Consider the following 25,416-nt stretch of genomic DNA (forward strand, 5'->3'; position numbering starts at 1 on the left):
TTTGTCAATGCCTCTACTTCCTCCACCCCAACCTATAAGTTATAAATCTGAGAGCAGAGTATCTAAATTCTATTTTAAGGGACTAAAGCAAGTATGTCTGGGGTAAGAGCAAAGGAAGAGGTAGTTTGTGTCTTGGAAGATAGGGCCCTACATTCAGAAGCAAGGCTGTCAGAGGAGTTTCCTTGCCTTGAAAATGTTTTGAGATGAGAGAGGATATGGACCACCTTCCCTCTGGGCTCACGGTCATGTTCGCAGTAGTGGATGAAGCACTGACAAGGGTGATGGCCGAGATCTTATGATTGTTCTGCTCCAGCACCTGTCCATTAAAATGAATGGAGAATAATTCTGGCCCAGAGCTCATTCCAATCAGATGCCAGCTGATGTGGTCATAGGCACAAACTGTTATATCTGAGAAAGGGAGAGATGGGGCCAAAACAGGCAGTCAGTACAGCGATCTGTGATCAAACTTCACTCATCAAAAACATACTGAGCACCTGCTATGCATTAGGCATTGTCAGGATTCTGGAGGTGCAGGTGCTTCGAAGATGGTTTTTATCCTGGGGAAATAGACATCTGTGTCATGGGTGAAAAAAGCAATCACTGTTCACTGCGATAAGTAGCACTATAAAGGCAACAATAGAATTGGATGGGAGCCCAGAGATGGGAGACATTAGTTCAGAAACGCAGGGACTACTACGGGATTAGACCAAGGAGGGAACTAAGTAGGGTCACCAACCATCCTTGTTTACCTGGGTCTGTTACCCTAAAATCAAGCTGGGCTCTGCAGGAGGGAGTCACTAGAGCCTCCAACAGGGCAGAGCTTAAGCGCTTAATCTTTTTAGCTGGATAGGGGTCAAAGCTTTGCTGAAGGGGAAGATGTGAGAACATTTTGAGAGTTTTCAATTGGTTCTCCACGCATTTGTAAATTTTTATTTTTACTTTTTTAGGAGATACTGGGGATTGACCCTGGGACCTTGTACATGGGAAGCAGGCACTCAACCACTTGAGCTACACATGCTCCCCTGTTAATTATTTTAATGTCAAGGCAATGGGTTACACCCTCTTAAAATGCAATGGAGCATTTCATGGATGGGGTTATGAGGCTGAATAGAAAAGCTACTTCTGTTTCTTCTTTGCTCCAGATTGACTAGGGAAATACCCACTTGCTTTATGGGAGATTTCAACCCTCACTTCTTTCCTTGGCTTAAGTTTTAAATTTCATAGCAATAATCATTAGATACTAGACAATGGGGCTGAGCATCAGTCCCTTACCCATGAAAGGGCTTGCCGTTTTTCAGTAACAGGGATTCATGGTGACATGGATGAGAATAAGAAGTTAGAAACTGAGACAGGTAGGAGGCTTCAGTGGAAGCATTTGTCCACTCCAAAGAAATGCTCACATTGAACTCAACAATTAATATCTGTATTAGCATTTATCATGTATATTTAATTTATATTTATTTATAAGGGAGAAGGTTTTTGTAAACATTAATTATTCTCAGTTTCTACTAATGTTTTCCTACCTCGACCTTCTTAGCCCCAAATATTCTCTCTTCTTCACTATAGTTTCATAAACTCTCTGCTATGATCAAGTTATTAATTTATATTTCTGTGCTTATGGTTTGCTTCTTTTGTTCTATGTGCTTACATTTAATTTACTCTGCCAGGAGACATACAATTTCTCTTTTGAACACCCCCTCCAAGGGGCCATAGTACTGGATATGGTATTTTATAGGTAGAGCCAACTTTTTTAAACCCTCACAGCAGGATAGACAGTTCATCCTTTTTGGTAAGCAGACACATTGGGATTACTGATGGCCAGGAACCACACTAAGGTAGAGAAGTAAGGAAGATTTGTACCTAGATATCCTAAGGCAGGGATTAGTTTACAAGCTCCTAGGTTCAGCTTTACAAGTTCCTAGGGTAGAAATGGGAATGATACTACTCATTATTACCCCTAGTAATTGAATAGGAAAATTTTTGCTTCCTGTCCCTACAACCTTAAGCTCTGCTGGTCTACAGGTCTTAGTTCCAAAAGGAGTGCTGCCACCAGAGAACACAACAATGATTCCAATGAACTGGAAGTTAAGACTGCCACCTGGCCACTTTGGTCTTCTCTTACCTCTGAATCAACAGGCAAAGAAGGGGAATTACTGCCCTGGGTGGGGTGATTGATTTTGACTATCAAAGGGAAATAGGACTGCATCTACATAATGAGGGTAAAGAAGAGTTTGCCTGGAATATAGGAGATTCTCTAGGGTATCTCTTAGTGCTGCCATGCCCTGTGATTAAAGTCAATGGAAAAGTGCAACAACCCAATCCAAGCCAGATTAACAATGACCCAGAATATTCAGGATGAAAGTTTGGGTCGCCCAACTAGGCAAAGAACCACAGCCAGCTAAGGTGCCTGATGAGAGTAACAGGAATATGGATTGGATAATGGAAGAAAGTAGTGATAAATTTGAATTTCGACCACATGACCAGTTACAGAAACAAGGACTGTAATGGTCATGAATCTTTCTTCCTTGTGTTGTTATGAGTATGACTGTATATGTACAGAAAACAAATATCTTTGTTTTCTTCCATAACTTTTACCCTTATTAAATGACATAAGTTGTATTAGTTTCATGTCATAATATTTAAGGATATCAAGTTTAAGGCTGTATATTACCCAAGGACTTGTACCCTATTCTATAGGGAATTAATGCGTTTCCAGGTGTAAGCAGGACAGTTGAATATTGCTAGGTGGAAAAAATATATATATATGCATGTCTGTTACTGTTTTTATTTAGAGACTAAGTATGCTTTAAAGGTGTTGCCAAGTTGAAAAGGGGTGGACTATGATGGTTAGGCTAATGTGTCAAGTTGACACATTGTTTGGTCAAGCAAGCACTGGGCTAATTGCAATACAAAGGACATTTATGGACTTTAGTCATCAGTGAGTTCATCTCATAGATGGCTGATTACATCTACAATCAACCAAGGAGATTGCCATCAGCAATTAGTGACATTTTATCCAATCAGTTGAATGCCTTAAAAGGGGAAGGATTTCAGCACTTAGAATTTTCCAGCTTGACTTCAGACAGACAACGTCTCCTGGGAACTCACTGGAGTCCCTGGTTTGCTACGTGCCTGTCGAATTTGGCCTTGTGCATCTCCATAATCATATGAGAGAATTTTATAAAGCCTCATACTATTTACAGATATTTCCAGTTGATTCTGTTCCCTAGAGAACCCTGACTAGTAAAAACTCTGAATCAAAATCAAGAGTCACATGGAAAAAAAAAAAAAAGTCACATGAGTGTGTCTTTAATATCTTGGGTGGAATATGGAGTCAACTGAAATAGAATACAATTTAAAGGCAACACCCAGAACCAAAATCTTGACAATTTTTTAAAATTTTTCAGTAAGAGAAGGAAAGCATTTATGATTTTAAGACAAAGAATGGCCTCTGAGAAGCTTAATATTTTGAAAATATGGTTGATTTAATAAAAGAATTTGGGCACACAGTCATTTCTCCATTTATTCAGGCTGGTACCATATTACCCTGAGTCTTTGGTTCTAAGTCAGTTCTACCAGAGAAAGGTAGAAATAGTATAGATGGGAGTCAGTGTTTTGTTTTAAAAATAACAGTCATATGATTTTGCTCTCTTGCAACAGTCTACATGCCAATGGAAAGAGAAAACATCCTACATGCCATTAATTGTTACTCGTCCACCACCTTTTTAAATTCTAGTAGTTTTTTTGTATGTTGTGAATTTCTTCTAATCTCCTGTTTATCTGCACTGCAATGATCTTTATTATATTCTTCCTGCTTGACCCTTCTTGCTAGAAATTGACCTTGAACTTCTGCCCTACAGGGTTTCATATGTAGAAGGTGTGGTCACCATGCATTAGAAACCACAGATCTCACTGGGTGAAGCTCAGCTGAAATCCTGAAAATCTTCCTGGAGTTTCAAGCTGAGCTGAAACCTGTTCAGAGCATCACAGTTAAGAAGGCAGCACACTCCTTGTCTTAGCCAGCTTCTAATTTGTCTGTAGTACTTACTGGTTAATAAAAAGATGATACAATTTTGAGAACCACTGTACTATGTTACATTCCCTTTCTGATTAGCAGTTGAAAATAAGCAAGTATGGTCAACTTTCTTAGAACCTTGAAGAAAAAACAGAACCAAACGGATTGCACTGTTGTGACATGCATACCTGGCAGCGTCCCATTCACATAGCCATTGACTGTGTACATTAGAGATGATGACTGGTTCCAGCTCTTGCTTTCATCAAACACAGCGAACATCAGCACAAGTTGTTTATCAAACATCTTCTGAGTCCCATCCTCAATTAGGGTGCCTATGACAGAAAAGACATGCTTTTCAACAGCATCTCAGAAGACTCTCATTAACTATTCCTAGATAGCAAAGAGTTTAAGGCAACTTGGAACTCTTATTTTTTTTAAAAAAAAACAGCATCTTTATTAAGAAATAATAACTGGGGGTCTATCAAATCCTGGTGCCACATTGTTTTCTCTGGTAATGCGTAGCTTTGGGAACAGAGAGCTTTTCACATAGAGAGAAAGCATGGGTGACTGTCAAGACTTTAGTAAAATATCCATTTCCTCCAGTATCAATAGGCCAACACACAGGTATCTTACCTCAGAAGGTAAAAGCATCACACCCCAAATTTAATGTGGCCATCTTGTTTGTACATGGGACAGGGCACTAGAGAATTGTTTGAGAGTGGATAGAGATTGATCCATTCTTATTTGAAGAAAAAATGTGGCTGATGGTAAAATGAAAGAAGAGTTTTCTATGCCATCACAAAATCTTATTTTTCAGACACTGAAAAAATGTATTTGTGGAAGAAACAAATGAATTAGGAATGTACTATATACTGTACATGTGTGTATATATACAGATGGTGAGTCTATTGCATTATTCTTCAGAGTACAGTTAGCTGTTGCTGATTTTTAATGAAAAAATGAGATAAATGAGGTAGAATGAAAAGCCAACTTGTACCTATAAGTTTCCTGTAAATTCAGTTGCTTGTATTTGTTTTTTTTTTTAATTTTTTAAATTACTAGATCATAAGGAATGTTACATTAAAAAACATAAAAAAACAAAAAAACATAAGAGGTTCCCATATAACCCACTCCCCAAGCCCCACCACATCATTTTTGTAAGTTGTATTTTTTTGAAGATATATATACATCACACACAAAAAAGTTACACTTAAAATAAAAGAGGTTCCTGTATACCTCCCACCCTCCCACCCCACTCCTCCCACACCAACAACCTCCCTCATCATTGCGGCACCCTCATTGCACTCAGTGAACACACTTTGGGGCACTGCTGTACTACACAGATAATAGTTTATCCTGTAGTTCACACTCTTCCCCAGTACTTTCAGTGGGTTATGGCAGGATATATAAAGTCCAGCATCTGACCCTGCAATTTCATTAAGGCAACTCAAAATCCCAAAAATGCCCCCACGTCACATCTCTTCTACCCTCTCCCTGCCCTTAGCTACTACTGTGGCCACTTTCTCCACCTCGATGCTAAAATTTCTTCTATTAATCATCACAATAGTTTTATAGTAGAATATCAATAAGCTCACTCTAGTCCATATTTTATTCCTCCATTCTGTGGACCCTGGGATGGCGATGTCCCCTCCACCTCTAGATTAAGAGGAGGCTTAGATTCCACATGGATGATGGAAGCAATTCCTCTGCTTACAGTTGTAGGCACTCTTGATTCCCTGGTGTGGTGGTTGACCATCTTCACCTCCCTGTTAGCTGAGCTGGGTAAGTCCAACAGTTGCTTGTATTTGAAACCTACCACCTAAAATGTTCAGCTTGTTTACAAAAAAGGAAGATGAAGTTTTGTTTGTAGAACAAATTAGTTAGTCAAAGCTCTTGAAAGCACTCTCCAAGCCAAGTACAGGCTGCTGTGCACTTTCAAAAAGACTTTGGCCTCAAGGAAAATGTTATAGATCACACAGAGATGGCATCAGAACATACCCTTAGATAAGAATTTACTTGGGAAAGGATCCTAGTACTGATATGAAGAAAGGATTGGACCAAACTAAGGAGGATTCAAAATCTTCATATATCAGCTGTTTCTTTCCTTGTCAAACAATGATCTTGTTTCTACCCCTTCTGCCTCTGCTTTAGGTACAAAAGGGTACCCAGATGCTCCAAACCTCCTCCCACATAGTACTCCTTACCACTAACACATTTTTGTTGTTGCTTAATCTTCTTTTTTTCCCTTACCTTTCTTACAGATAAGCAGAGGTCCAATCAGTCCAGAGTTGAAGTCCTCTACGAGGTTTACATAGGAGTAATAGATATGTGTGAGGCAAGGTGGGTCATCATCCGTGGGTCCACTGTCCTCTGTGATAATCCACTCATAGGTATATTCTTCGCCGGGAGCTACAGCATCATCTAGCCTCTCCTCAGGAAATGTGTGGTCAGCGTAAGAAGCACCTGGAGAAGTAACAGTCAGTTTCTGAGGACTACTTTTTTCATCATTCTCAAATATGAGGGAACCTAAGATGAGCTCTGTGAAGATGTATATGCTCTTTCATGGTGAACTTTCATATTTGGAAGGATTCGCATCTATCCATTTCTATGCCCATATAATTATAAAAGCTTTGATATCATGGTTATCTGGAGTAAGAAATGTTAGTAATAAATTATTTAAGATTCAGCAAGTTAACTTCCAGGGTTATCTAAATAATTCTTATTTACATATAACCAAGGAGTTGAGTTACCTTTGATCAGTAAATTGTCTCAGAATATAATAGGTTTACACTCTCTATGAGGTTTCATGAGAAATCTTATACTTAACTTCCTGCTAGCATGGGGAATGAGTACACTCAGAGCTATTTATATACTATTTTGTTTTGCTTGACATTTCCTATCTTCTTTGTACAGATCCTCAGTTGTTTTCTCTCTTTACCGCAGAGTCTCACAGTCTATCTCCTACCTGCAACCTAGTGGTCCTTGTGAATGTGAACTCTGTCTATCCTCTGAAGTTCAGATGTCCTACTTATGTCCTTTGTGCACCAAAAGTGTAGTATAAAAAGTATTCTTGACTTTCCCTACTGGTGGGAGAAGGGAAGGATGTAGGAATGAGATTTCCTTTTTGAATAGGGAGAATTGAGAAGATCAGGGGTAAAAGAAGTGCAGAGGGTTGTGTGGGCATTCAACAACAAAAAGATGTGGCTAGAGATGGAGCAAGTGAGTCAGGAAGGGAAGAGGTCTGTGTGATAAAAAGTCAAGTGGGATGAGCAGTTTCCCTTGCCAGAGGCATTCCTCATTTAATTAGATGAAAATTTCATTATCTTCAGCTGGTGTCAGAATTTATCCTTGGTATGGAGTTATTTTTGTTTGGTACAGTATCTTAATTCCTTGAGGTGAAGGGGACAGCCTCAGAGTGTGGGTGGGAGCAGACAACAATGATCATGAAGAAAAGGGCTAAAATGTCTCACCTGATGGGGCTAAAGGACTTGTGGAAACTATTCTCTTTGAAGACAGAAATGCTTAATTTCTTTCTCTTTTGGTCATCATTATTGAGTTTTAATTTACCTACAGTAAAATTCACCCATTTTAAATATAAAGTTTGATAAGTTTTGACAGATGTTTACAGTTACTAATACCACATTCAATTTACAGAACAGTTCCATGTGGTTTTTCAAGTCAATACCTTCTCCTGCCTCTTCGCCCCAGTCAACCACTGATCTGCTTTCTGTTAGTATAATTTTGCCTTTTCTGTAATGTCATATAAATGGAATCATCACTGGATATTCCTTTGTGTCTGGCTTCTTGCAGTTAGCTAATGTTTTAGTGATTCATTCATTTTTTTGTGCGTAAGGTTAGTTTGTTCCTTCACTGAGAAGTATTCCATTAAGGGAATATACCACAGGAACATTCAACAGTTAATGGATCTTTGGAGCTTTCCAGTTTGTGGCTACTATGAATAAAACTGTTACGAACATTGATGCATGTGTCTTTAGAAATATATTTAAATGTTCTCTTGGGTAAATACCTAGGTGTGGTATTATGGGGGGGGGGTGTCTTGTGGCAACTGTATGTCTAACTTTAGAAGAAATTACACAAATGTTTTCATGCAAATGTAAGAGAATTCTAGCTGTTAAAATGATCAGGAGATGAGAAATGTTAAAATCTTGAATAAATTCTTACGAGTTATAACATTATTCCAGTCTAATTTTTTTTTAAAAGAGTTTATGAGGAAGAATCTCTGCTAATAAACAGGAATCACTATCTCTGGAAAGTTGCAAAATAGCTTTGATAGCAAAGCACAAATAGGCTAGCGATAAGGAGAGTTGCCTTCTCAAGAAGAACCTTGCCTATTAACTAGAATATTCAAGGCAAAATGTTGACTAGAGCAATCTTGAATCAAGCATGCTTGCCCCAACATTTCCAGTCTGCCAGCCCCTATTTGGTGCTTTATGGCCTCATTAAGTTAAAAAATAGTGTTGCTGGACAAGAAGCTCTGCCTTTCCAACTGCTAAGACATCACAGGGATTCACAGAGTAGAAAATGGCATTCTTTGCATTACCTTTACAAACTCTCAAAAGGACAAAAGTTAGAGATAACTTTATGATTGAAAAGTACACGAGATTTGGGATAAAAGTTTCAGTTTGTGTACTCCTTGCTAACTGAGTGACCTTGGGCAAGTTTCTTAGTCTCCCTTTTAGCCTCAGTTTTCTCCTTCATAAACTTGAGATAATATAATCCTTTTTGTAGAGATAATATTATCCTTTTTTGATGGGTTATGAGGATTGGAAAATATATTAAACTAACAGCTAACATATACTACAGTCGCCTGTGGTGATACATTTTAGTATTTTGGTTATTTCCCTTCCCAACCATTTTACAGTGAGTACAGTCTCTTTCCTCTGTGTTTCACTTCTGAGACACTATATCATAAGTGTTTATGAGTTCTTTTAGCACAAGAGGGAAATATAGATGGTGGTAATGTATTTATTCTACAAGGTGATAAAAGCTAGTAATAAGACTAGGTAACTGTTCACAGTCACCAGCAAAATGAGTAAACTTCAGAGAAGGGGGTAAATAGCTTATGGTTCCTACTTTCTAATTCAGTCCTGTTATGTGTCATGCTCTGTGCTAGGAGCTGGGGTACAAAGGAAAAGAAGGCAGTGCCTCAGTCCCTGAGGGACCCACAGCCCAGTCAACAAGCAGGTACAGGTTGATGTCCTAGCGGTCATGGATTTCATCGCTAGATTTCTTCTGGGGCCATTTCACTGGAGAGGCCACATTTAGAATACACTGATCATCTGGAAGGAGAACCAACCAATAAAAATATGTAAGAATCATCTAAAAGGCTGTAACTTGTAAACTTGTGTTAGATGTAGCAGTATGACTGATTTTCTAACAATAACAAACAACAGTCAGTGCATCACACCCAGGTTTAACACATAATGCTATTTAAATCCATCTAATTCACCAAAGTAAATTGCTCGGAATTTCATAACCATCAGTCAGTTAATTATAAGATAAATTTCAAAGAGGGTGAATTATGGTCATATGTGGTGGTTTGAAGCTGTATGTACCAGAAAAACGTATTCTTAAATTTAATCCATTCCTGTGGGTATGAACTCATTGTAAGACCTATTTTATTTCCTGATTTATAAGACTTTCTTTACATATTTCTAAAGGAAGTATTCATGTAAGCAATTTTTAAAATAAAATTTTATTGAAGTATATCATTCATGCACGAGCATACATAAATAATAAATGTATAGAAAAAGTTGTGAACTTACAAAACAAACATGCATCTCATCATCATAAAGGGCTCCTATACATCACCCCACCACCAACACCTTGCATAGTTATGAAACATTTGTTACAAACTATGAAAGAGCATTGTCATAATATTACTAGTAGTTGTAGTCCATATCTTACATTTAGTGTATTTTTCCCCAACCTACCAATTATTAACACCCTATATTAGAATTGTATAATTGTTGTCATTCAGGAGAAAATGTTCTCACATTTGTCCTGTTAACCACAGTCCATCATCCACCACTGGGATTCCCTGTTCTATACAGTCTCAGGCTTTGTGTGGTTCTTTCAAAGTATACATTCAGTGGCTATTTTCATTACAGAAAATAAGGTGCTGTCACCACCTCAGTCAATTTTAGAATGTTTTCATTTCTCCAAAAGGAAGCACCCCATTCCCCCTTATACACCTCTATTGTCGTCTCTCAGTACTGAAAAAATGTCTTTTTGCCATTGCTGCAAAATATTACTATCATCCATAAATTACATTACTTATAATTCTCCCATGTAGCACCATAATCTTAGCACTTTGTAAAAGAAGAGCATTCCTGCATTTACACTATTAAGCACAATCTTCATCCACCACCAAAATCACTATGTTATACATACCCTAGATTATTCTCTAGTTTCTTTCCAATTGACATTTACTTCCACAGACTACTCCTTTCGGCCAAAATCACATTCATAAATCAACAGTGTTAGTTATACTCACTATAATGTGCTACACTCAACTCTATTCATTTCCGCACTTTTACAATTAATCTTATTGATAATGCTACATACACAAAATCATCTCCTGTTCTCAATCTACCTTCTATTTCCTAGTAAACTAATACTCTAAATTCTATCTCCATGAGTTTACTCAATATATTTAGTTCATATTAGTGAAACCTACAATATTTGTCCTTTTAACCTGGATTATTTCACTCAACATAATATCCTCTAGGTTCATCCATGTTGTCATATACCTCCCAACTTATTTCTTACAGCTGAATAGTATTCCATTGGGTGGAAACATGAATTTTGTTTATCCATTCACTGGTTGATGGACAATTGGGCTGGTTCCATGTTTTAGCAATTGTGAATAATGCTACCATGAACATCAGTGTGCAAATGTCAGTTCATGTCTTTGCTTTCAGTTCTTCTGAATATATCATAGAAAAGGGTTTACTGGATTATATGACAGTTCTATATTCAGCCTTTTGAGGTACTGCCACACTGTCTTCTACAAAGGCTGCACCTTCAACATTGCCACCAAGAGTGAAGGAGAGTACCTGTTTCTCCACATCCTTTCCAGCACTTGTAGTTTTCTGTTTTTCAATAATGGCCATTCAAGAGAGTGTGAAATGTTACCTCATTGTAGTTTTGATCTGTATTTCTCTAATAGCAAGTGATATGGAAATTTTTTTCACGGCCATTTGTATTATTTCCTCTTTGAGAAATGTCTATTTAAGTCTTCTGCCCATTTTTAAATTGGATTGCTCTTCTTTTTATCATTGAGTGGTATGATCTCTTTAAATTTTTTTCTTTAAAAAATTTTTTTATTTTTAAATTTATTTTTTTATATAACATGGATATCAAACCCTTGACAGATATGTGATTTCCAAATATTTTCTCACATTGTGTGGGCTGCCTTTTTACTTTCTTGACAAAGTCTTTTAAAGAACAAGTGTTTTATTTTGAGGAAGTCCCATTTATCTAGTTTTGCTTTTGTTGCTCATGCTTTGGGTATAAGGTTTAAGAAACTATTGCCTACCACAAGAACTTGAAGATGTTTTCCTGCATTTTCTTCTAGGAGTTTTATGGTTGTCACTTTTGTATTTAGGTCCTTGATCCGTTTTGAGTTAATTTTTGTTAAGGTGTGAGATGGGGTCTTCATTCTTTTTTTGGATATGGATATCCAATTCTCCCAGCACCATTTGTTGAATAGACTGTTCTGGTCCAGCTGGGTGGGCTTGACAGCCTTGTCAAAAATCACTTGACCATAGATGTGAGGGTCTATTTCCAGTTCTTGATTTGGTTCCATTGGCCATCCATCTATCTTTATGCCAGTACCATGCTGTTTTTACCACTGTAGCTATTATACTAATTGATTTCTTGTGCTGAAAAACCCTTGCTTACCTGGAACTAAAACTCACTTGATCATGGTGTATAATTCTTTCAAAGTGCTTTTGGATTTGCTTTGCCTGTATTTTGTTGAGGATTGTTCCATCTATGTTCATTATAGATAAGTGTCTGTAATTTTCTTTTTTCCTAGTATCTTTATCTGGTTTTGGTATTAGGGTGATGTTGGCCTCATAGAATGAGTTTGGTAGTGTTCATTCCTGTTCAATTTTTTGGAAGAACTTGATCAAGATTGATATTAGATCACCTTCGAATGATTGGTAGAATTCACCTGTGAAGCCATCTGTGAATCTGATCTTCAGGAGATTTTTGATGACTATTTAAATCTCTTTACAGGATTGGTTGTTGAAGTCTTCTATTTCTTCTAGGGTCAGTGCAGGTGTTGCATTTGTTTCTAGGAATTTGTCCATCCTGTCTACATTGTCTAGTTTTTTGGCATACAGCTGTTGATAGTATGTTGATAGTATGATCACTCTCATTTCTGTGGGGTCAGTAGTAATGTCCCCCATCCCATTTCTGATTTTATTTATTTGTATCTTCTCTCTTTTTTTCTTTGTCAGTCTAACTAAGGGTTTGCCAATTTTGTTGATCTCAAAGAACCAACTTCTGGTTTTGATTCTCCCAATTGTTGTTTTTTGTCACCAATTTCATTTATTTCTGCTCTGATCTTTATTATTTCTTTCCATTTGCCTGTTTGGAATTAGTTTGCTGTTCTTTCTCTAGTTCCTCCAGTTGTACAGTTAAGTCTTCAATTTTAGTTCTTTCCTTTTTTTTAAATGTAAGCATTGAGGGCTATAAATTTCTCTGTCAGCAGTGTCATTGAGGTGTCCCATAGGTTTTGATTTGTTTGTTCTCATTTTCATTCTTCTTGAGATATTTACTGAATTTTCTTACAATTTCATCTTTGACCCACTGATTATTTGAGTGTGTAGTTTAAACTCCATGGATTTTTGAATATCCCCTTTTCCTGTCCATTAGTGATTTCCATCCTCATTCTGTTATGATCAGAGAAAGTGTGTTGTATAATTTCCATCCTTTTAAATTTATTGAGCCTTGTTTTGTGACTCAACATATGGTCTATCCTGGAGAAAGGTCCATAAGCACTTGAAAAGATTGTATATCCTGCTGTTTTGGGGTGTATTAGTCAATAAATGTCTGTTGGGTCTAGTTCATTTATCATATTATTCAAGCTTTCTGTTTCTTTATCCTCTGTCCAGATCTTCTATCCAGGGCTGAGAGTGGTGTATTGAAGTCTCCAACTATTATTGTAGAGATGTCTATTTCTCCCTTCATTTTTGCCAGTGTGTGCCTCATGTATCTTGGGGCACTCAGGTTAGGTGCATAAATATTTAGTTTAGTTATTTCTTCTTGGTGAATTGCCCCTTTTATTAATATATTATGACTTCTTCATCCCTTATAACTGTTTTGCATTTAAAATCTATTTTGTCTGATAGTAGTATAGAAACTCCAGCTCTTTTTTGGTTACTATTTGCATGGAATATCTTTTCTCAACCTTTCATTTTCAACCTGGTTGCTTCCTTACATCTGAGGTGAGTCTCTTGTAGACAGCATATAGATGGCTCCTATTTTTTATCCATTCTATCGGTCTACATCTTTTTATTGAGGAGTTCAAGCCATTAATATTCAATGCTATTAGTGTACAGGCATTAGTTACTTCATCCATTTTATCCTTTGGCTTTCAATTGTCATATTTTACTATTATTTGTCTTTTTTTTTTAAAACCCTTTAATTTAATTTACCCCGCCTAATAATCGTCATTTCTACACTCTTCCTCAAGTCCCTCATCCTTGTTTTTTTCCTTTTAGACTTCAGCACTCCCTTTAATATCTCCTGTAATTCTGGGTCTTTTGGTAACATACTCTCTCAGTTTTTGTTTGTCTGCAAAGACTTTAAGTTCACCCTCATTTTTGAAAGACAGTTTTGCTGAATATGGAATTATTGGTTAGCAGTTTTTCTCTTTCAGTACCTTAAATACATCATACCACTTTCTTGCCTCCATGGTTTAGGACAAAAGGTCAGCACTTAATCTTATTGAGGTTCCCTTTTTAGTGATGCTTTGCATTTCTCTTGCTGCTCTCTTTATCTCTGATATTTGTCACTATGAATAAGTGTCTCAGAGTGGGTTATTCAGATTTATTCTTTTTGGGGTGTGATTTCCTTCTTGGATATTGATATTTATGTCTTTTGTAAGGGTTGGGAAATTTTCGGTCATTATTTCCTCAAATATTCTTTCTGCTCCTTTTCTATTATCTTTTCCTTCTGGGACACTGATAATGCATGTTTGTGCATTTTGCATTGTCATTAATTTCCCTGAGACCTTGTTCTATTTTTTTCCATTCTTTTCTTTCTGTTCTCCTGTCTTTTCAAGTTCAGATATTCTGTCCTTGACATCAATAATTCTTTCTTCCATAAATTCAAATCTGCTGTTACGTGCCTCTACTGTATTTTTAATCTCATCCATTGTGTCTTTCATTCCCAAAAGCTCTGTTACTTCCCTCTGCAGGCTTTCAAATTGTTATTTAAGTGTCTTCACAATATTCTTTATCTCTTTAGTCATATTTTCCTTCAATTATTTGAAAAGATTTAGGAGATTTGTGTGATTATCATTGATTAGTTGTTTTAAATTCTGAATCTTGTCAGGATACTTGGTTTGTTTATTTGGGTAGGCCATCTTTTCCTGTTTCCAGAATGGCTTGTAATTTTTTGCTGATGTCTAGGCACCTGAATATGTTTGTGAATTTACTTTCACAGTCAATTTCCCTCTCTTGCCTGGTTTTATTTATTTATTTTTTTTGGGGGGGTTCTTCTTTGATTTTTGGTTTAACTTATTCTTAGTCTTTAAAATTGCCCAACTTAAGTTATCAAAGTTGGTCCAGGGGCTCACTAACTCCCAGAAGTTCAGGCTAAGAGAGACCTAAGAACAGTTTTTCTCCCTGTGGTTTCCTGGTTGGTCAGGAGATGGTGCTCACTGGTGAATCTTTCCACAGTGGTATTTCTTTTAACCTCCACTTGCTGGTGATTCTGGTCTGGCCAGAGCTGGGATTCAAAGCAGGCTTTGCAGGCCAAATTGTCTAAAGAGAAACCACTCTTGCCCTCTGCCACACCCCCCTTTTTCCCAAGGAGGAAGACATCTGTTCCCCTCTCAGTCAGCTGTAGTGGGCAAGGGGTTATAGCCAGGCTGCACACCTTGACAGTAGGGGTAGGAGCCCTTCCCAGCCACTGTGAGGGTTTAGTAACTCATGGTTGTCATTTAGGGTTCTTTGTTTCTCTGTTCCTCACCTTCCATGGGGTTGTACAGCACTATTCTTGTCTGTTGACCCCCAATGTAGGTCCCTTGGACAGCTTTTGGCCCTTTGTTGTTTTTGTGAGAGAGTTGAGCCCTGCCTGCATACTCTGACACCATCTTCCCAAATTTCCTGTAAGCATTTTCATGAATAATGATTTGTCCATCCTGTCAGAAAGGGTTACCCAGCCTTGCCCTATGTATTATAGTGGTATCTCTGAGGCACCCCAAGGGAGGGCATGCAACTATGAGTATTTTAGAAACAGCAAACTTCAAAATGGCATTTATGCCAGATACTGTCAATTTCTGGATGAATGGTCAGGGAGAGATTTCTATACTGAGTACATTAACATCTTTCTTGGCTAGAACTCAGATCTCTAACCAAGTTCTAATCAAAGTATCACCAAGAATTTTGAAGAGCAGCAAGGCTTCTGGGCAACCCAAATAAATGCTACAAAATCCATGTCAGCTCAGGGTCTTTACCCATAGAGAATACCATACACAATAACTTAGGCCTTCATTTAGAATCTGTTTATTCGGGAAGTGGACTTGGCCCAGTGGTTAGGGCGTCCATCTACCACATGGGAGGTCTGCGGTTCAAATCCTGGGCCTCCTTGACCCATGTGGAGCTGGCCCACGGGCAGTGCTGATGCGCGCAAGGAATGCCCCGCACACACGGAGAGCTGACACAGCAAGATGACGCAACAAAAAAAGAAACACAGATTCCCATGCCGCTGACAACAACAGAAGTGGACAAAGAAGAACACGCAGCAAATAGACACAGAAAACAGACAACTGGGACAGAAGGGGGGAAGGGGAGAGAAAGTTTTAAAAATCTGTTTATTCATAGAATGTACACAATTCTGACATTTGTGGATATTTGTAAAACCTCATAGTAGACTAGAAGTAATGGTTTAGAAAGGATCAGACTTTTATCACCCTCTGTTTTAAAGGGGTGTAGAGAAGGATAAAATTTAGGAAGACTTATATCCAAAATGATTATAAAGAAATATCTCAGCATTTAAAGAAGTAAACCTTAAGCTCTTTGGAACAATTATTCAAAATGACTCATTACTTAACTCTGGCTAACTGAGACTTTCTGTGCAATTTTAGTTTATTTTGGCAACTAAGTTCTTTGAGAGAGTTTCAAGAGTAGAAATAAGGTGATCAGCACCATCCAAGACAAAGGCCTCCATTCATTATAAGCTTTGGGGAACAAAACTTAGTATCTATACCATAATAACCATGAAATAACCATAGCAAAAAATCCTATCATTATTGGGTGCCAACTTGGTGCCAAAGACTTTACAGAGACCATGATTAATCTTTGTTATAACCTTGGTTGGGAGGAATTGATATCCCCATTTACTTGGAATTTACCAAAGGGTACTTAGGGACTCAGGTCCTTCCGGCTCCAAAGTCAGTGTTCTTTCCATGGCCATCTTCTCCTTTTAGCTGATGAAAGCATGTGTTCAAATCCTTGGTGGACTTTAAGGATTAACTCCCAGATAAAGAGAACTGCTATGTAGGCTGAATTGCAGTTTGGTTAGATCAAGCCTATATATTGTCTCAATCCTTGTATCAACCTTTTCTCATATGTATGCTTCTGAGACAAAGAAATCTGCATTCTCCTGTGATAGACTTAGCATGTATGCCTCAAATTGTAGAGGGAGGCTATGGGTGACAGTGAGCATCAGACATGGAGAAGGGGATATTTCCTTTTAACCCAGAGAGCATGATAAAATGAACAGAAGTCTTGTCTTTTTTAATGAAGGACAGTATTTATGTATTTACTAGATTCACAAGTAGTCTCCAAGATAAAATTTTACTTTCCCCACCAATCTGTATTTACTATTTTTAGATTCATGGGACCGAAGGCAATGTTATGCACCAATAATCCGATCACCAGTGGAAGTGGTGGGAGCATTTTAAACAATTGTTTATAAAGATTGCTGGCTGTGGGGAAGTGTAGAGATGAGTAAACAGCAAAAGAAGAAGGATGATGTTGCAAGGTTTGTTCACTGTACAACAGCCCGACTGAGGTACAAAGTTCACAACATTTACCTCTTGCGATGTTTGAAATGGCACCTGCAAGTGACATTTTGAGGGTTCTCCTCTCTTGCTCTATGGTTCTGAATTCCTGATGCAGTCATCTGGAAGCCTCATAAGTAGGTTAAGTGGTAGCTCATTATGTCACTGTATGAGTTTAAGAACATAGGAGAGACTCCTGTGCACTCTACCTCACCTTGAGTCTTCCCAAATTGATTCTTGGAGATGCCTACAATTTCACAGTTAATGCTTTATTGTTTTTTCTCAAGCCAAGGATTAAATGCTAATACCAATACTCCTGGGGTGGGTAGCTCACTGACCTATCATCACTGATACCTTAGTAGGAATGTCTGGCAAAAACTTACATAGGAGATAAAAAGTGTAAAAAAACACTTTTTAACCATAACTTGTCAGATAAATATTAATTATTTGAATACAGTTTGCTTTGAAAAATCATCTTTACCATTAAAGCTAATGTTTATTGAATGCTTACTAAATGCTAGGCACTGTTCTAAGATTTCATTACAACAATCCTGTCTGAGGTAGGTATAATTAATATCCCCATTTTTCAGGTTAAATGACTTTCCAAAAGTTATACAGCTAGTAATTATCTGAGCCAGGATTTGCACCCAGGGAGGCTAGCTCCAGATTCTGCACTGTAAACTATTCTCCTCTCTTCAAAGGTGTGAAGGCTGGAACATGTAGGAGAAGTAAAAGGGTGGTTTGTGAATCATAAAAGGCCTGCTGTCATTATTTTAAAATGTTACTATACTAACAACTATTACAACATGGACACAATTTTTTTTTTTGTTTTTTTTTTTGAGATACCGGGGCCAGTGATTGAACAGGGGACCTTGTATGTGGGAAGCTGGTGCTCAACCACTAAGCCACATTGGCTTTCCTGGGTTGGTTTTTTCATTTGTTTTGCTTGCTGTTTGTTTGTTTGTTTGTTTAGAAACCACTGGGAACTGAACCCAGGACCTCCCATGTGGGAAGCAGGCAATCAACCACTTAAGCCACACCTGCGCCCCAAGGATGCAGTAAAAAAAAAAAAAAGGTTCCTGATAGAATTCTACTATGCTTATTGTGGTCTGAAAACAATGGGAATAATTAGAACACTATCAACAACAGTACTTATTATCCCATGGCTGCTACACTCACTCTGAAAACCATTATCATCATAATCGTCATGATTTCCTCCTTCCTCCTTCTCCTCCTTCTCCTTCATTTATTGAGGGTTTACCAGCTTCCAAGTACCATGTTTTTTGTACATTATCTGAACGAATGCATTTAATCCTCAAAACAATCTTACAGGGTGGATATAACTGTTGCCTTTTATAGGTGAGAAAACTGCCACTCAGAGAGACTAGCTCATAGAGCCAGAAATGATAAAGTCAGGACTGGAATCTAAGTTTGCCTTTAAAGATTATGTTCTTAACCACTTCACTTTGTGCAAAGTTCTAATACAGCTAGTGCCACCACAACCACCAAATGTCCCTTAATGAGTGCCATCTATGTGTCAGGCTAGCACTATGTTGCTATGTCAAACTATGGCTGGTGGGCCAGTGCTGGTCAGCTGACTTTTTTTCCTTTTTTTTTGAGGTCCGAGGGCTGGGGATTGAACCTGGACTTTGTATGAGGGAAGCCAGCACTCAACCACTGAGCCACATTGGCTCCCTTGAGTTGTTGTTTTTCATCTGTTTGCTTTTTGTTTATTTGTTTTTAGGAGGCACCGGTCCCTAAACCCAGGACCTCCCATGTGGGAAGCAGGTACATCATCTGCTCCCCCCAGTTTTTGTAAATAAGGTTTTTGGCTTTGATAATTTTGCAAGCAAGAAAACCATTTATTTTAAACTACAAATAGTCAGCAAGTGGCCACAACTATCCCATTTCATTAAAATCACATAAAACCTAGGTACAAAAGTATCACTGATTATTGCTCTAGAAAAACTACATGAAAAAATTTAAATATGCACGGTAAAAATACCATGGGATACACAGGACTAAATTTTTAAAGCAAGAGGATGGAATGCTTAATCAATTTTACACACAACTTTGAATATTAAATTAATATTTATTTTACTTGAGAGTGATGGAAATTTCTAAAAAGCAGGACTAAGAGAAGATAAAATGTCCATGCTTGTACATTTTTATAAATGCTAAAAAATAGCATTTACAAAATACTTGGTAAAAATAGCTTTTAAAAGTTGTCCCAAGATGTACATAAAATCAATGCCAATTATTCATGACAATTCATCCCCCTCATTATCTACAGACTCAATTTTCTGTGCCTTCCTTTCCAGCTTCAAGTTTTTCTTCCTCCTTCCCTCTCGGACCTTTGTTAATCCTAGTTCCGGGTTCCTTCTCAGTGGATGTTTTTCTTGGTTTAGATTTAGGTTTTGGTGGAGCAGATTTCACTGACATTCTGGCAGTTCCTTGTGGGCTCCTGTTTAGGTCATTTGGATCCATCCTTGCCCTCTGAATTCTCTGGAGACTTTCTGTTTGACACAATGACTGTGTTTGTCCAGCAAAAAGTAAAGCAACAGGCTGGAACTGCTGCTATGGCCGCTTGATGGTGTCAGGGTCATGGCAACTGTTCACGTGCAGGGCAATGTGGACCCTTGTAAATAAAGTTTTATTGGAACACAGCCATAATCACTTGTTTACATATTGTCTATGGCTACTTTTGTGCTATAGAGCATGGCTGAGTAGTTGCAACAGAGACCACATATGGCCTTTAAAACCTAAGATACTTAATATTTGGCCTTTTACAGAAAAATTTTGCTGGCCCGTGCCTTAAAACATCTTGCAATGTTCGCATTCCCATTTTACAGTTGAATTATTGGAGTTCAGAGAGATTAGGTAACTTACCCACAGTCACCCAGCTATGAAGGAATGAGAACCTAGCTAAAAACCAAAGCTAAGGTGACTCTAGAACCTTTCTGGAACTTATAAAAGCAACTATTTTTATAATACTAATTGTGGAAGAGATTTCTTCAACAATATCTTGTTAACAATATAGTTCTAAATGTTTGGCACTAGTATTAAAGACTTAGACATTTACCCTGATTAGCGATATTGAAGTCCTCTTACCTTCTGAGAATTTACTGTACTTAATTCCTTGAGGATGGATGCTTAAGGGCTTGTCTGCTTTATTCTTAAAGTGAACTTTCATGGTGTCTCCAACTTCCGCATACAAGGTAGGCCCAAGAAGCCCTGTTGAAACAAATAAAATATGTCTGTGTCCAGAATCACCAAAACCAGAACTGGTAAGCAAGAGCAATGTGAAAACAAACTTCAAGCATGACCACTGTAGGTCCTCCTGGATCCTGAGATGACCTGCTTATCTTCAATCTGGAAGGCTTTTCCAGCTCATTAACTCTACCTTACTCACAATTGGATAAAAACAGGAAAGTAGAAACACTTGGCCTGGACCCAATGCAAGTCAAGATAGTAGGAGAAATAGTTTTGACCGTGTCCATCACACTTTGACCCACTGTCTTGCCTTAGACACTACTGTTTTGGGTCAAGGAAAGAAATGCTCATTTTTCTCAGTATGGAGGGTGACGTGAAGGAGAGCGACTGGCTACTTTAAATCTCTCTGAGTTGGGACACCTCAGGGACCTAATTGAAGTGCAGGAGGGCATCACACAGCTCTCTGACCCTGAGGCAAGTTCAAGTGTTCTGAAGCTGGAGTGGGCTTAATGAAGGCAAAGAACGGTAAGAAAATTCGCCCAGGGAAAGTGGGGAAGGATGAGGGGCAGCATGTGTGTGGTGGGGGGCCAGGCATATAAAACCTCGTAGGTCATGGTAAGGACTTTGAATTGTCATCTGAGATGAGAAATCGCTGAAAGCTTTGTGCACCGAGAGACACGGTCTGACATGATTTTAAGGTTCACCCTGGTCTCTGTGTAGAAATAAGTCTATGTGGCAATAAGAGTAGAAGCAGAGAGACCAGATAGACAAGAGGCCTTCGGTGGGTTGGGCCAGTATGCATAGCCATCAAGTGACGAAAAATGGTTGGATTCTGGAGATATTTTGAAGGTGGACCGACCCGACTTGTTGATGGATTGGTGTGGGTGTGAGAGGCAAGAGTCAAGGACAATCCCAAGGTCTGATCTGAGCAAGTGGGCAAATAATATCATCAATTATGGTGAAGAAGAACACAGAGGGAAAGCATATTGGGGGTACAGAAATCAAGGGTGAGGTTTCACTTATTACATGCCAAGCACTGTGCTAGGTCCTGGGAATCCAAGAGTAAATAAGACACAGCCCCTGTCCTCAAGGAGCTCACAAGCTAGACTGGAGATAGACATACTGTGCGAGCTACTGCTGAGATAAGAGCAAAATGTTACAGAAGAAGAGGAATAAGGGGACCAATTCGTCTGGGGAGTTAGGGGAAGGGTTGATATGTGAGCCAGAGTTTTGAAGAATCAATCATACAGTAGAATTTCCCAAGTGTAGTCCTCAGTGCCTCTGTATGAGAACCACCTGGAGTCTTACTAAAGGTCAATTTCCAAGTACTACCCCAGCTCCAATGAAGTCTCTGGAGAAAGAGATTGGAATATGCATTTTTAACATGTGTTCCCATGATGTCCATTAAAGCCGGATAATCGATCACCATAAACCTTATTTCAGACAAGAGTTTATTGCTCTCACTTTCAAACTATCTATAAGCTCTCATGCTTCTGCATAAAAGGAATCTTAGGTGCAGGAGGAGGAAGTTTCTACAGTCAAAGGGTTTAACCAGCACTTGTTTGTAGTGATGATGATACTTATAACAAGTCTTCCACTTAGAGTTCCTCTTAATGTTTATGTCCTTAGAGTAATCTAGTTTTCCTTACATTAATCTATATTATATGTCCTCTCATTAATCCATACAAGTCTTCAAGGTAGATATTAAGATCCTCATGTGAAGGTTAGGCTAATATGCCAATTTTCCCAGGTAATGGTGCCCAAATGTTATTCAAGCAAGCATTGGGCTAACTGCAATGTAAGGACATTTTGTGGAACTTTAATCATCAGTGAGGTGAATGCATCTATGGCTGATTACATTTGCAATCAACTGAGAAGATTGCTTTCAGCAGTGAGTGACATTTCATCCAATCAATTGAAGGCTTTAAAAGGAAAAGAGGTTTCAGCATTCAGTGAGAATTCCCATCTCTATTTCAGAGAGACAGCATCTCCGAGGAACTCAACGCAGACCTTCATCAGAGTGCCTTTAACTTAAGAGTATCTGGAAGATATTAAAGAGTTTTCAGCAGAAGTGTGACCTGGACCAGATTTTGGTTGCTAAATCTCTGGCTGCATTTGTGAAAGATTATCTGGACAGAAACCAGAGTGGATACTGAGAAAACAGGTAGAAGGCTCCAGAGAGGTTGTTAACTTAGAGTAAGATGATGGCAGTTGAAATGGTTAGGAGGGGACATATTAGAGAGTTTTTTGGGAGGTAAATCATCAGGATTTGGTGACAGATTAGATGTGGTGGAGTTAGGAAGCTCAGGTTTCCATGGATGACCAGTGAGGTTCTGACTTGAGGAGCTGGGTAGACGAGGCTGCTGTTCTGAGATAAGAGGATACTGTGTGGGGCTTTTGTTTGTTGGAACTGGGACAAATATCATGCTTTATTTTCCCAATTCCTGTATTTCCATCTGCTGTTGTCCTGTTCCTTCTACTGAGCTGTCACTGATCCTGTGCCTGAAGTATCTTTTTTGCTTTTAAGTTCTGCACAGGACCATGGAGGTCACTTAGTCCAATCCTCAATTTAGAGATGGGTAACAAGAGCTGGAGGCTTGGGAGAGTTTGACCTTGGCATTACTGGGACTTGAATTCAGGTCTCTAGACTTCTGAACCAAAGCAGCTTTCTCTACCACTTTCTGTGGGGCAGGTTTGCCCTGCTCCGCCCCACCCCCCACCCCACCCCCTTCCTAGAATAGACCAGATGGCAACACCATTTCTGATTCCTGACCATTTCTGACACCACTGACTGAACCCCTCTCTGCTGGCTGCTACCTGCAGTCCTGGTTCCAAATGGAACCCTCCCCCGGCTAGTCCCACTAGCCCCAGCTGCCCATGAGCTCAGTGGGGTACTGACTGTGGGCTCCCATTGAGCCCTGCATTTTGTTGCTATGGTTCCCTTACTTGGTTGATTTGTTTGTTGGCGTCACATAGCTGCAAATGCCAGAGGCCCAGAATAAGTCTCCTAAATTATTTAACCTAACAGGACCTCTTACTTAAACGGGAGACTGGGGTATTTATCCAGTCTACCTTCCTGCGTCTTCAAAATTAAGGCAAATCAAAATGATGTTTTCATAAATACAAACCAAATACCTTCATGCAAGTAAGCAAATACATGGCCGAATGCCATTTGACTTTCTTTTTATCTCCTCCATCAGCCAGATGGCCTAAGACCTTTCCCATCCTTTCCTCAGTGCCCAAAACTGGAGTGGGGGAAGGGGTGGCTTACCTTGTAGCTTAGAGAAGGCAGCACAGCATGTACTCAATTTTATGCCAGATTTGGAATTGGAAAGGACTGCAGGAGGTCAGCTAATCAAATACTCTGCACTCAGGTAAATGAGGATTACACAACACAAGGCAGCCCATTGTTGCTGCTATTTTAAAGCTCCTTCCAGGACAAATATTTCATGTCTTTCTTTAAAAATGCAGGGATTCAGAACTAGCCATTTTTAAAGCCCAAGACAATATTCCTGAAAATGAGTCCACTCCTCTCCCTGTTCACATTCCCACAAATCTTACAGGAATCTTCAGACCTCCAGCCCTGGGCTCAGGCTGCAGAGGTGGGACTGCAGGAGAGGTCACATGACTTTTTTAGGGCTCAACTACTATCACACCCACCTGATGGGAGGAGCAGGAACTAGAGAAGAGGTAGCACAGGACAAGGCTTGGTTAATGGTAGTGCTCAACCAGACCTGCACAATTAAAGTTGGAGGCTTTTCCTTCACACTAGATTTGCCTCCTTGTATCATCTACTGTAGGGTTACAAGGATGACTAAGATACCTCCCCTGCTCTTCACAGTTAAGTGACTTTGAGAATTCAAGAAGAGGCTGTATAAAAATGGGTGTTGAGATGCCTTAGAGTTCACATAAACAAACATATTGCGAGATACACTGGGGTTGACAGAAAGTTTAATGTTTAAAGTGCAAAGGGCTTAAAACAAATCAGGGGCTATTCTCACCAATTATCAAGGTCTACTTCTAGCTGATGAGGTTGAATTAGGAAATCACAGGAAATCACAGCAATGTTTAATCACCTGGAATAATTCTGATCACAGTACTTTCCTCTTCAAAAACTATCAATGCCTCCTTATTGCCTAAGAGTCTCCGGCCTGCCACTGGTTCTTTTAACCACTTGTGGCACTCAGTAAAATGTCTTACACAACAAAGGCATTTAAATAAACTTGGCATATGTCCAACCAAGTTGGGGCTTCAATTCCCTGTCCAACTCCTTTTCCCAGGCATAATGAATATGTTTCCCAGCTCATTTTCTCTCTAACCACCTACAATCTAATTTAATGAAACAGTTCTTAAGTATCTATAGTATATATACTTACCTTAGGACTGGAGCTATGAAAATAAATAGACACCATGATAAAGGACAGGAGAGCCTACAATTTCCTGCCCCAAACTACAAATGTAACTTTTATTGGCAGCCCCACGCCTCACCCCTTATCCCACCACCAAAAAAGGTAGTATCCCTTCTACCTAAGGCTGATCCAATGGAGCTCTGAATCCCGTCATATCCTGCTTCTTCTGAGTCCAACTCCATCAATTATTCTCTCTCGATGTATTTATCCTCTCCTTTTCTATTGGATTCTTCCCTTGAGCACTTACACATTTAAAGTCACTATATTCCTTTTCCTAAAGCCTTTCATTTCCCTCCAGAACTACCCTGATTAATCCTCCCATTTGGAGCCAAGTTTTAAGAAAGAGTTATCTATACTCTCCCTCTGTTTCCATTTCCTCACCTTCCAGACACCTCCACACATTTGGTCTTGCCCCACTATTCCATAACAATTTTTTGTTCCTTATATTAGTAGTTTTTGGTATCATTTAAGCCTTTGCTTCCAGGATACCACATTCCTTAGATTTCTCCAGTTCT

General features: G+C 38.8%; 1 protein-coding gene across 2 annotated transcripts in view; it reads right to left on the minus strand.

The window, feature by feature from the left end:
* Nucleotides 1–25,416, minus strand: part of F5 (coagulation factor V) — an 82,868-nt gene that overhangs the window by 50,782 nt on the left and 6,670 nt on the right. For both annotated transcript variants that reach the window (XM_004464170.3, XM_071207566.1), the window contains exons 3-6: nucleotides 20,391–20,513; nucleotides 6,266–6,478; nucleotides 4,204–4,347; nucleotides 187–408 (exon numbers count right to left, since the gene is read on the minus strand). In XM_004464170.3, coding sequence (XP_004464227.2) covers nucleotides 187–408; nucleotides 4,204–4,347; nucleotides 6,266–6,478; nucleotides 20,391–20,513 — 702 coding nt within the window. The remainder of the gene's footprint in view (nucleotides 1–186; nucleotides 409–4,203; nucleotides 4,348–6,265; nucleotides 6,479–20,390; nucleotides 20,514–25,416) is intronic.

Source organism: Dasypus novemcinctus, chromosome 13 (assembly GCF_030445035.2).
Source record: "Dasypus novemcinctus isolate mDasNov1 chromosome 13, mDasNov1.1.hap2, whole genome shotgun sequence".
In the NCBI taxonomy this organism is placed as follows: domain Eukaryota; kingdom Metazoa; phylum Chordata; class Mammalia; order Cingulata; family Dasypodidae; genus Dasypus; species Dasypus novemcinctus.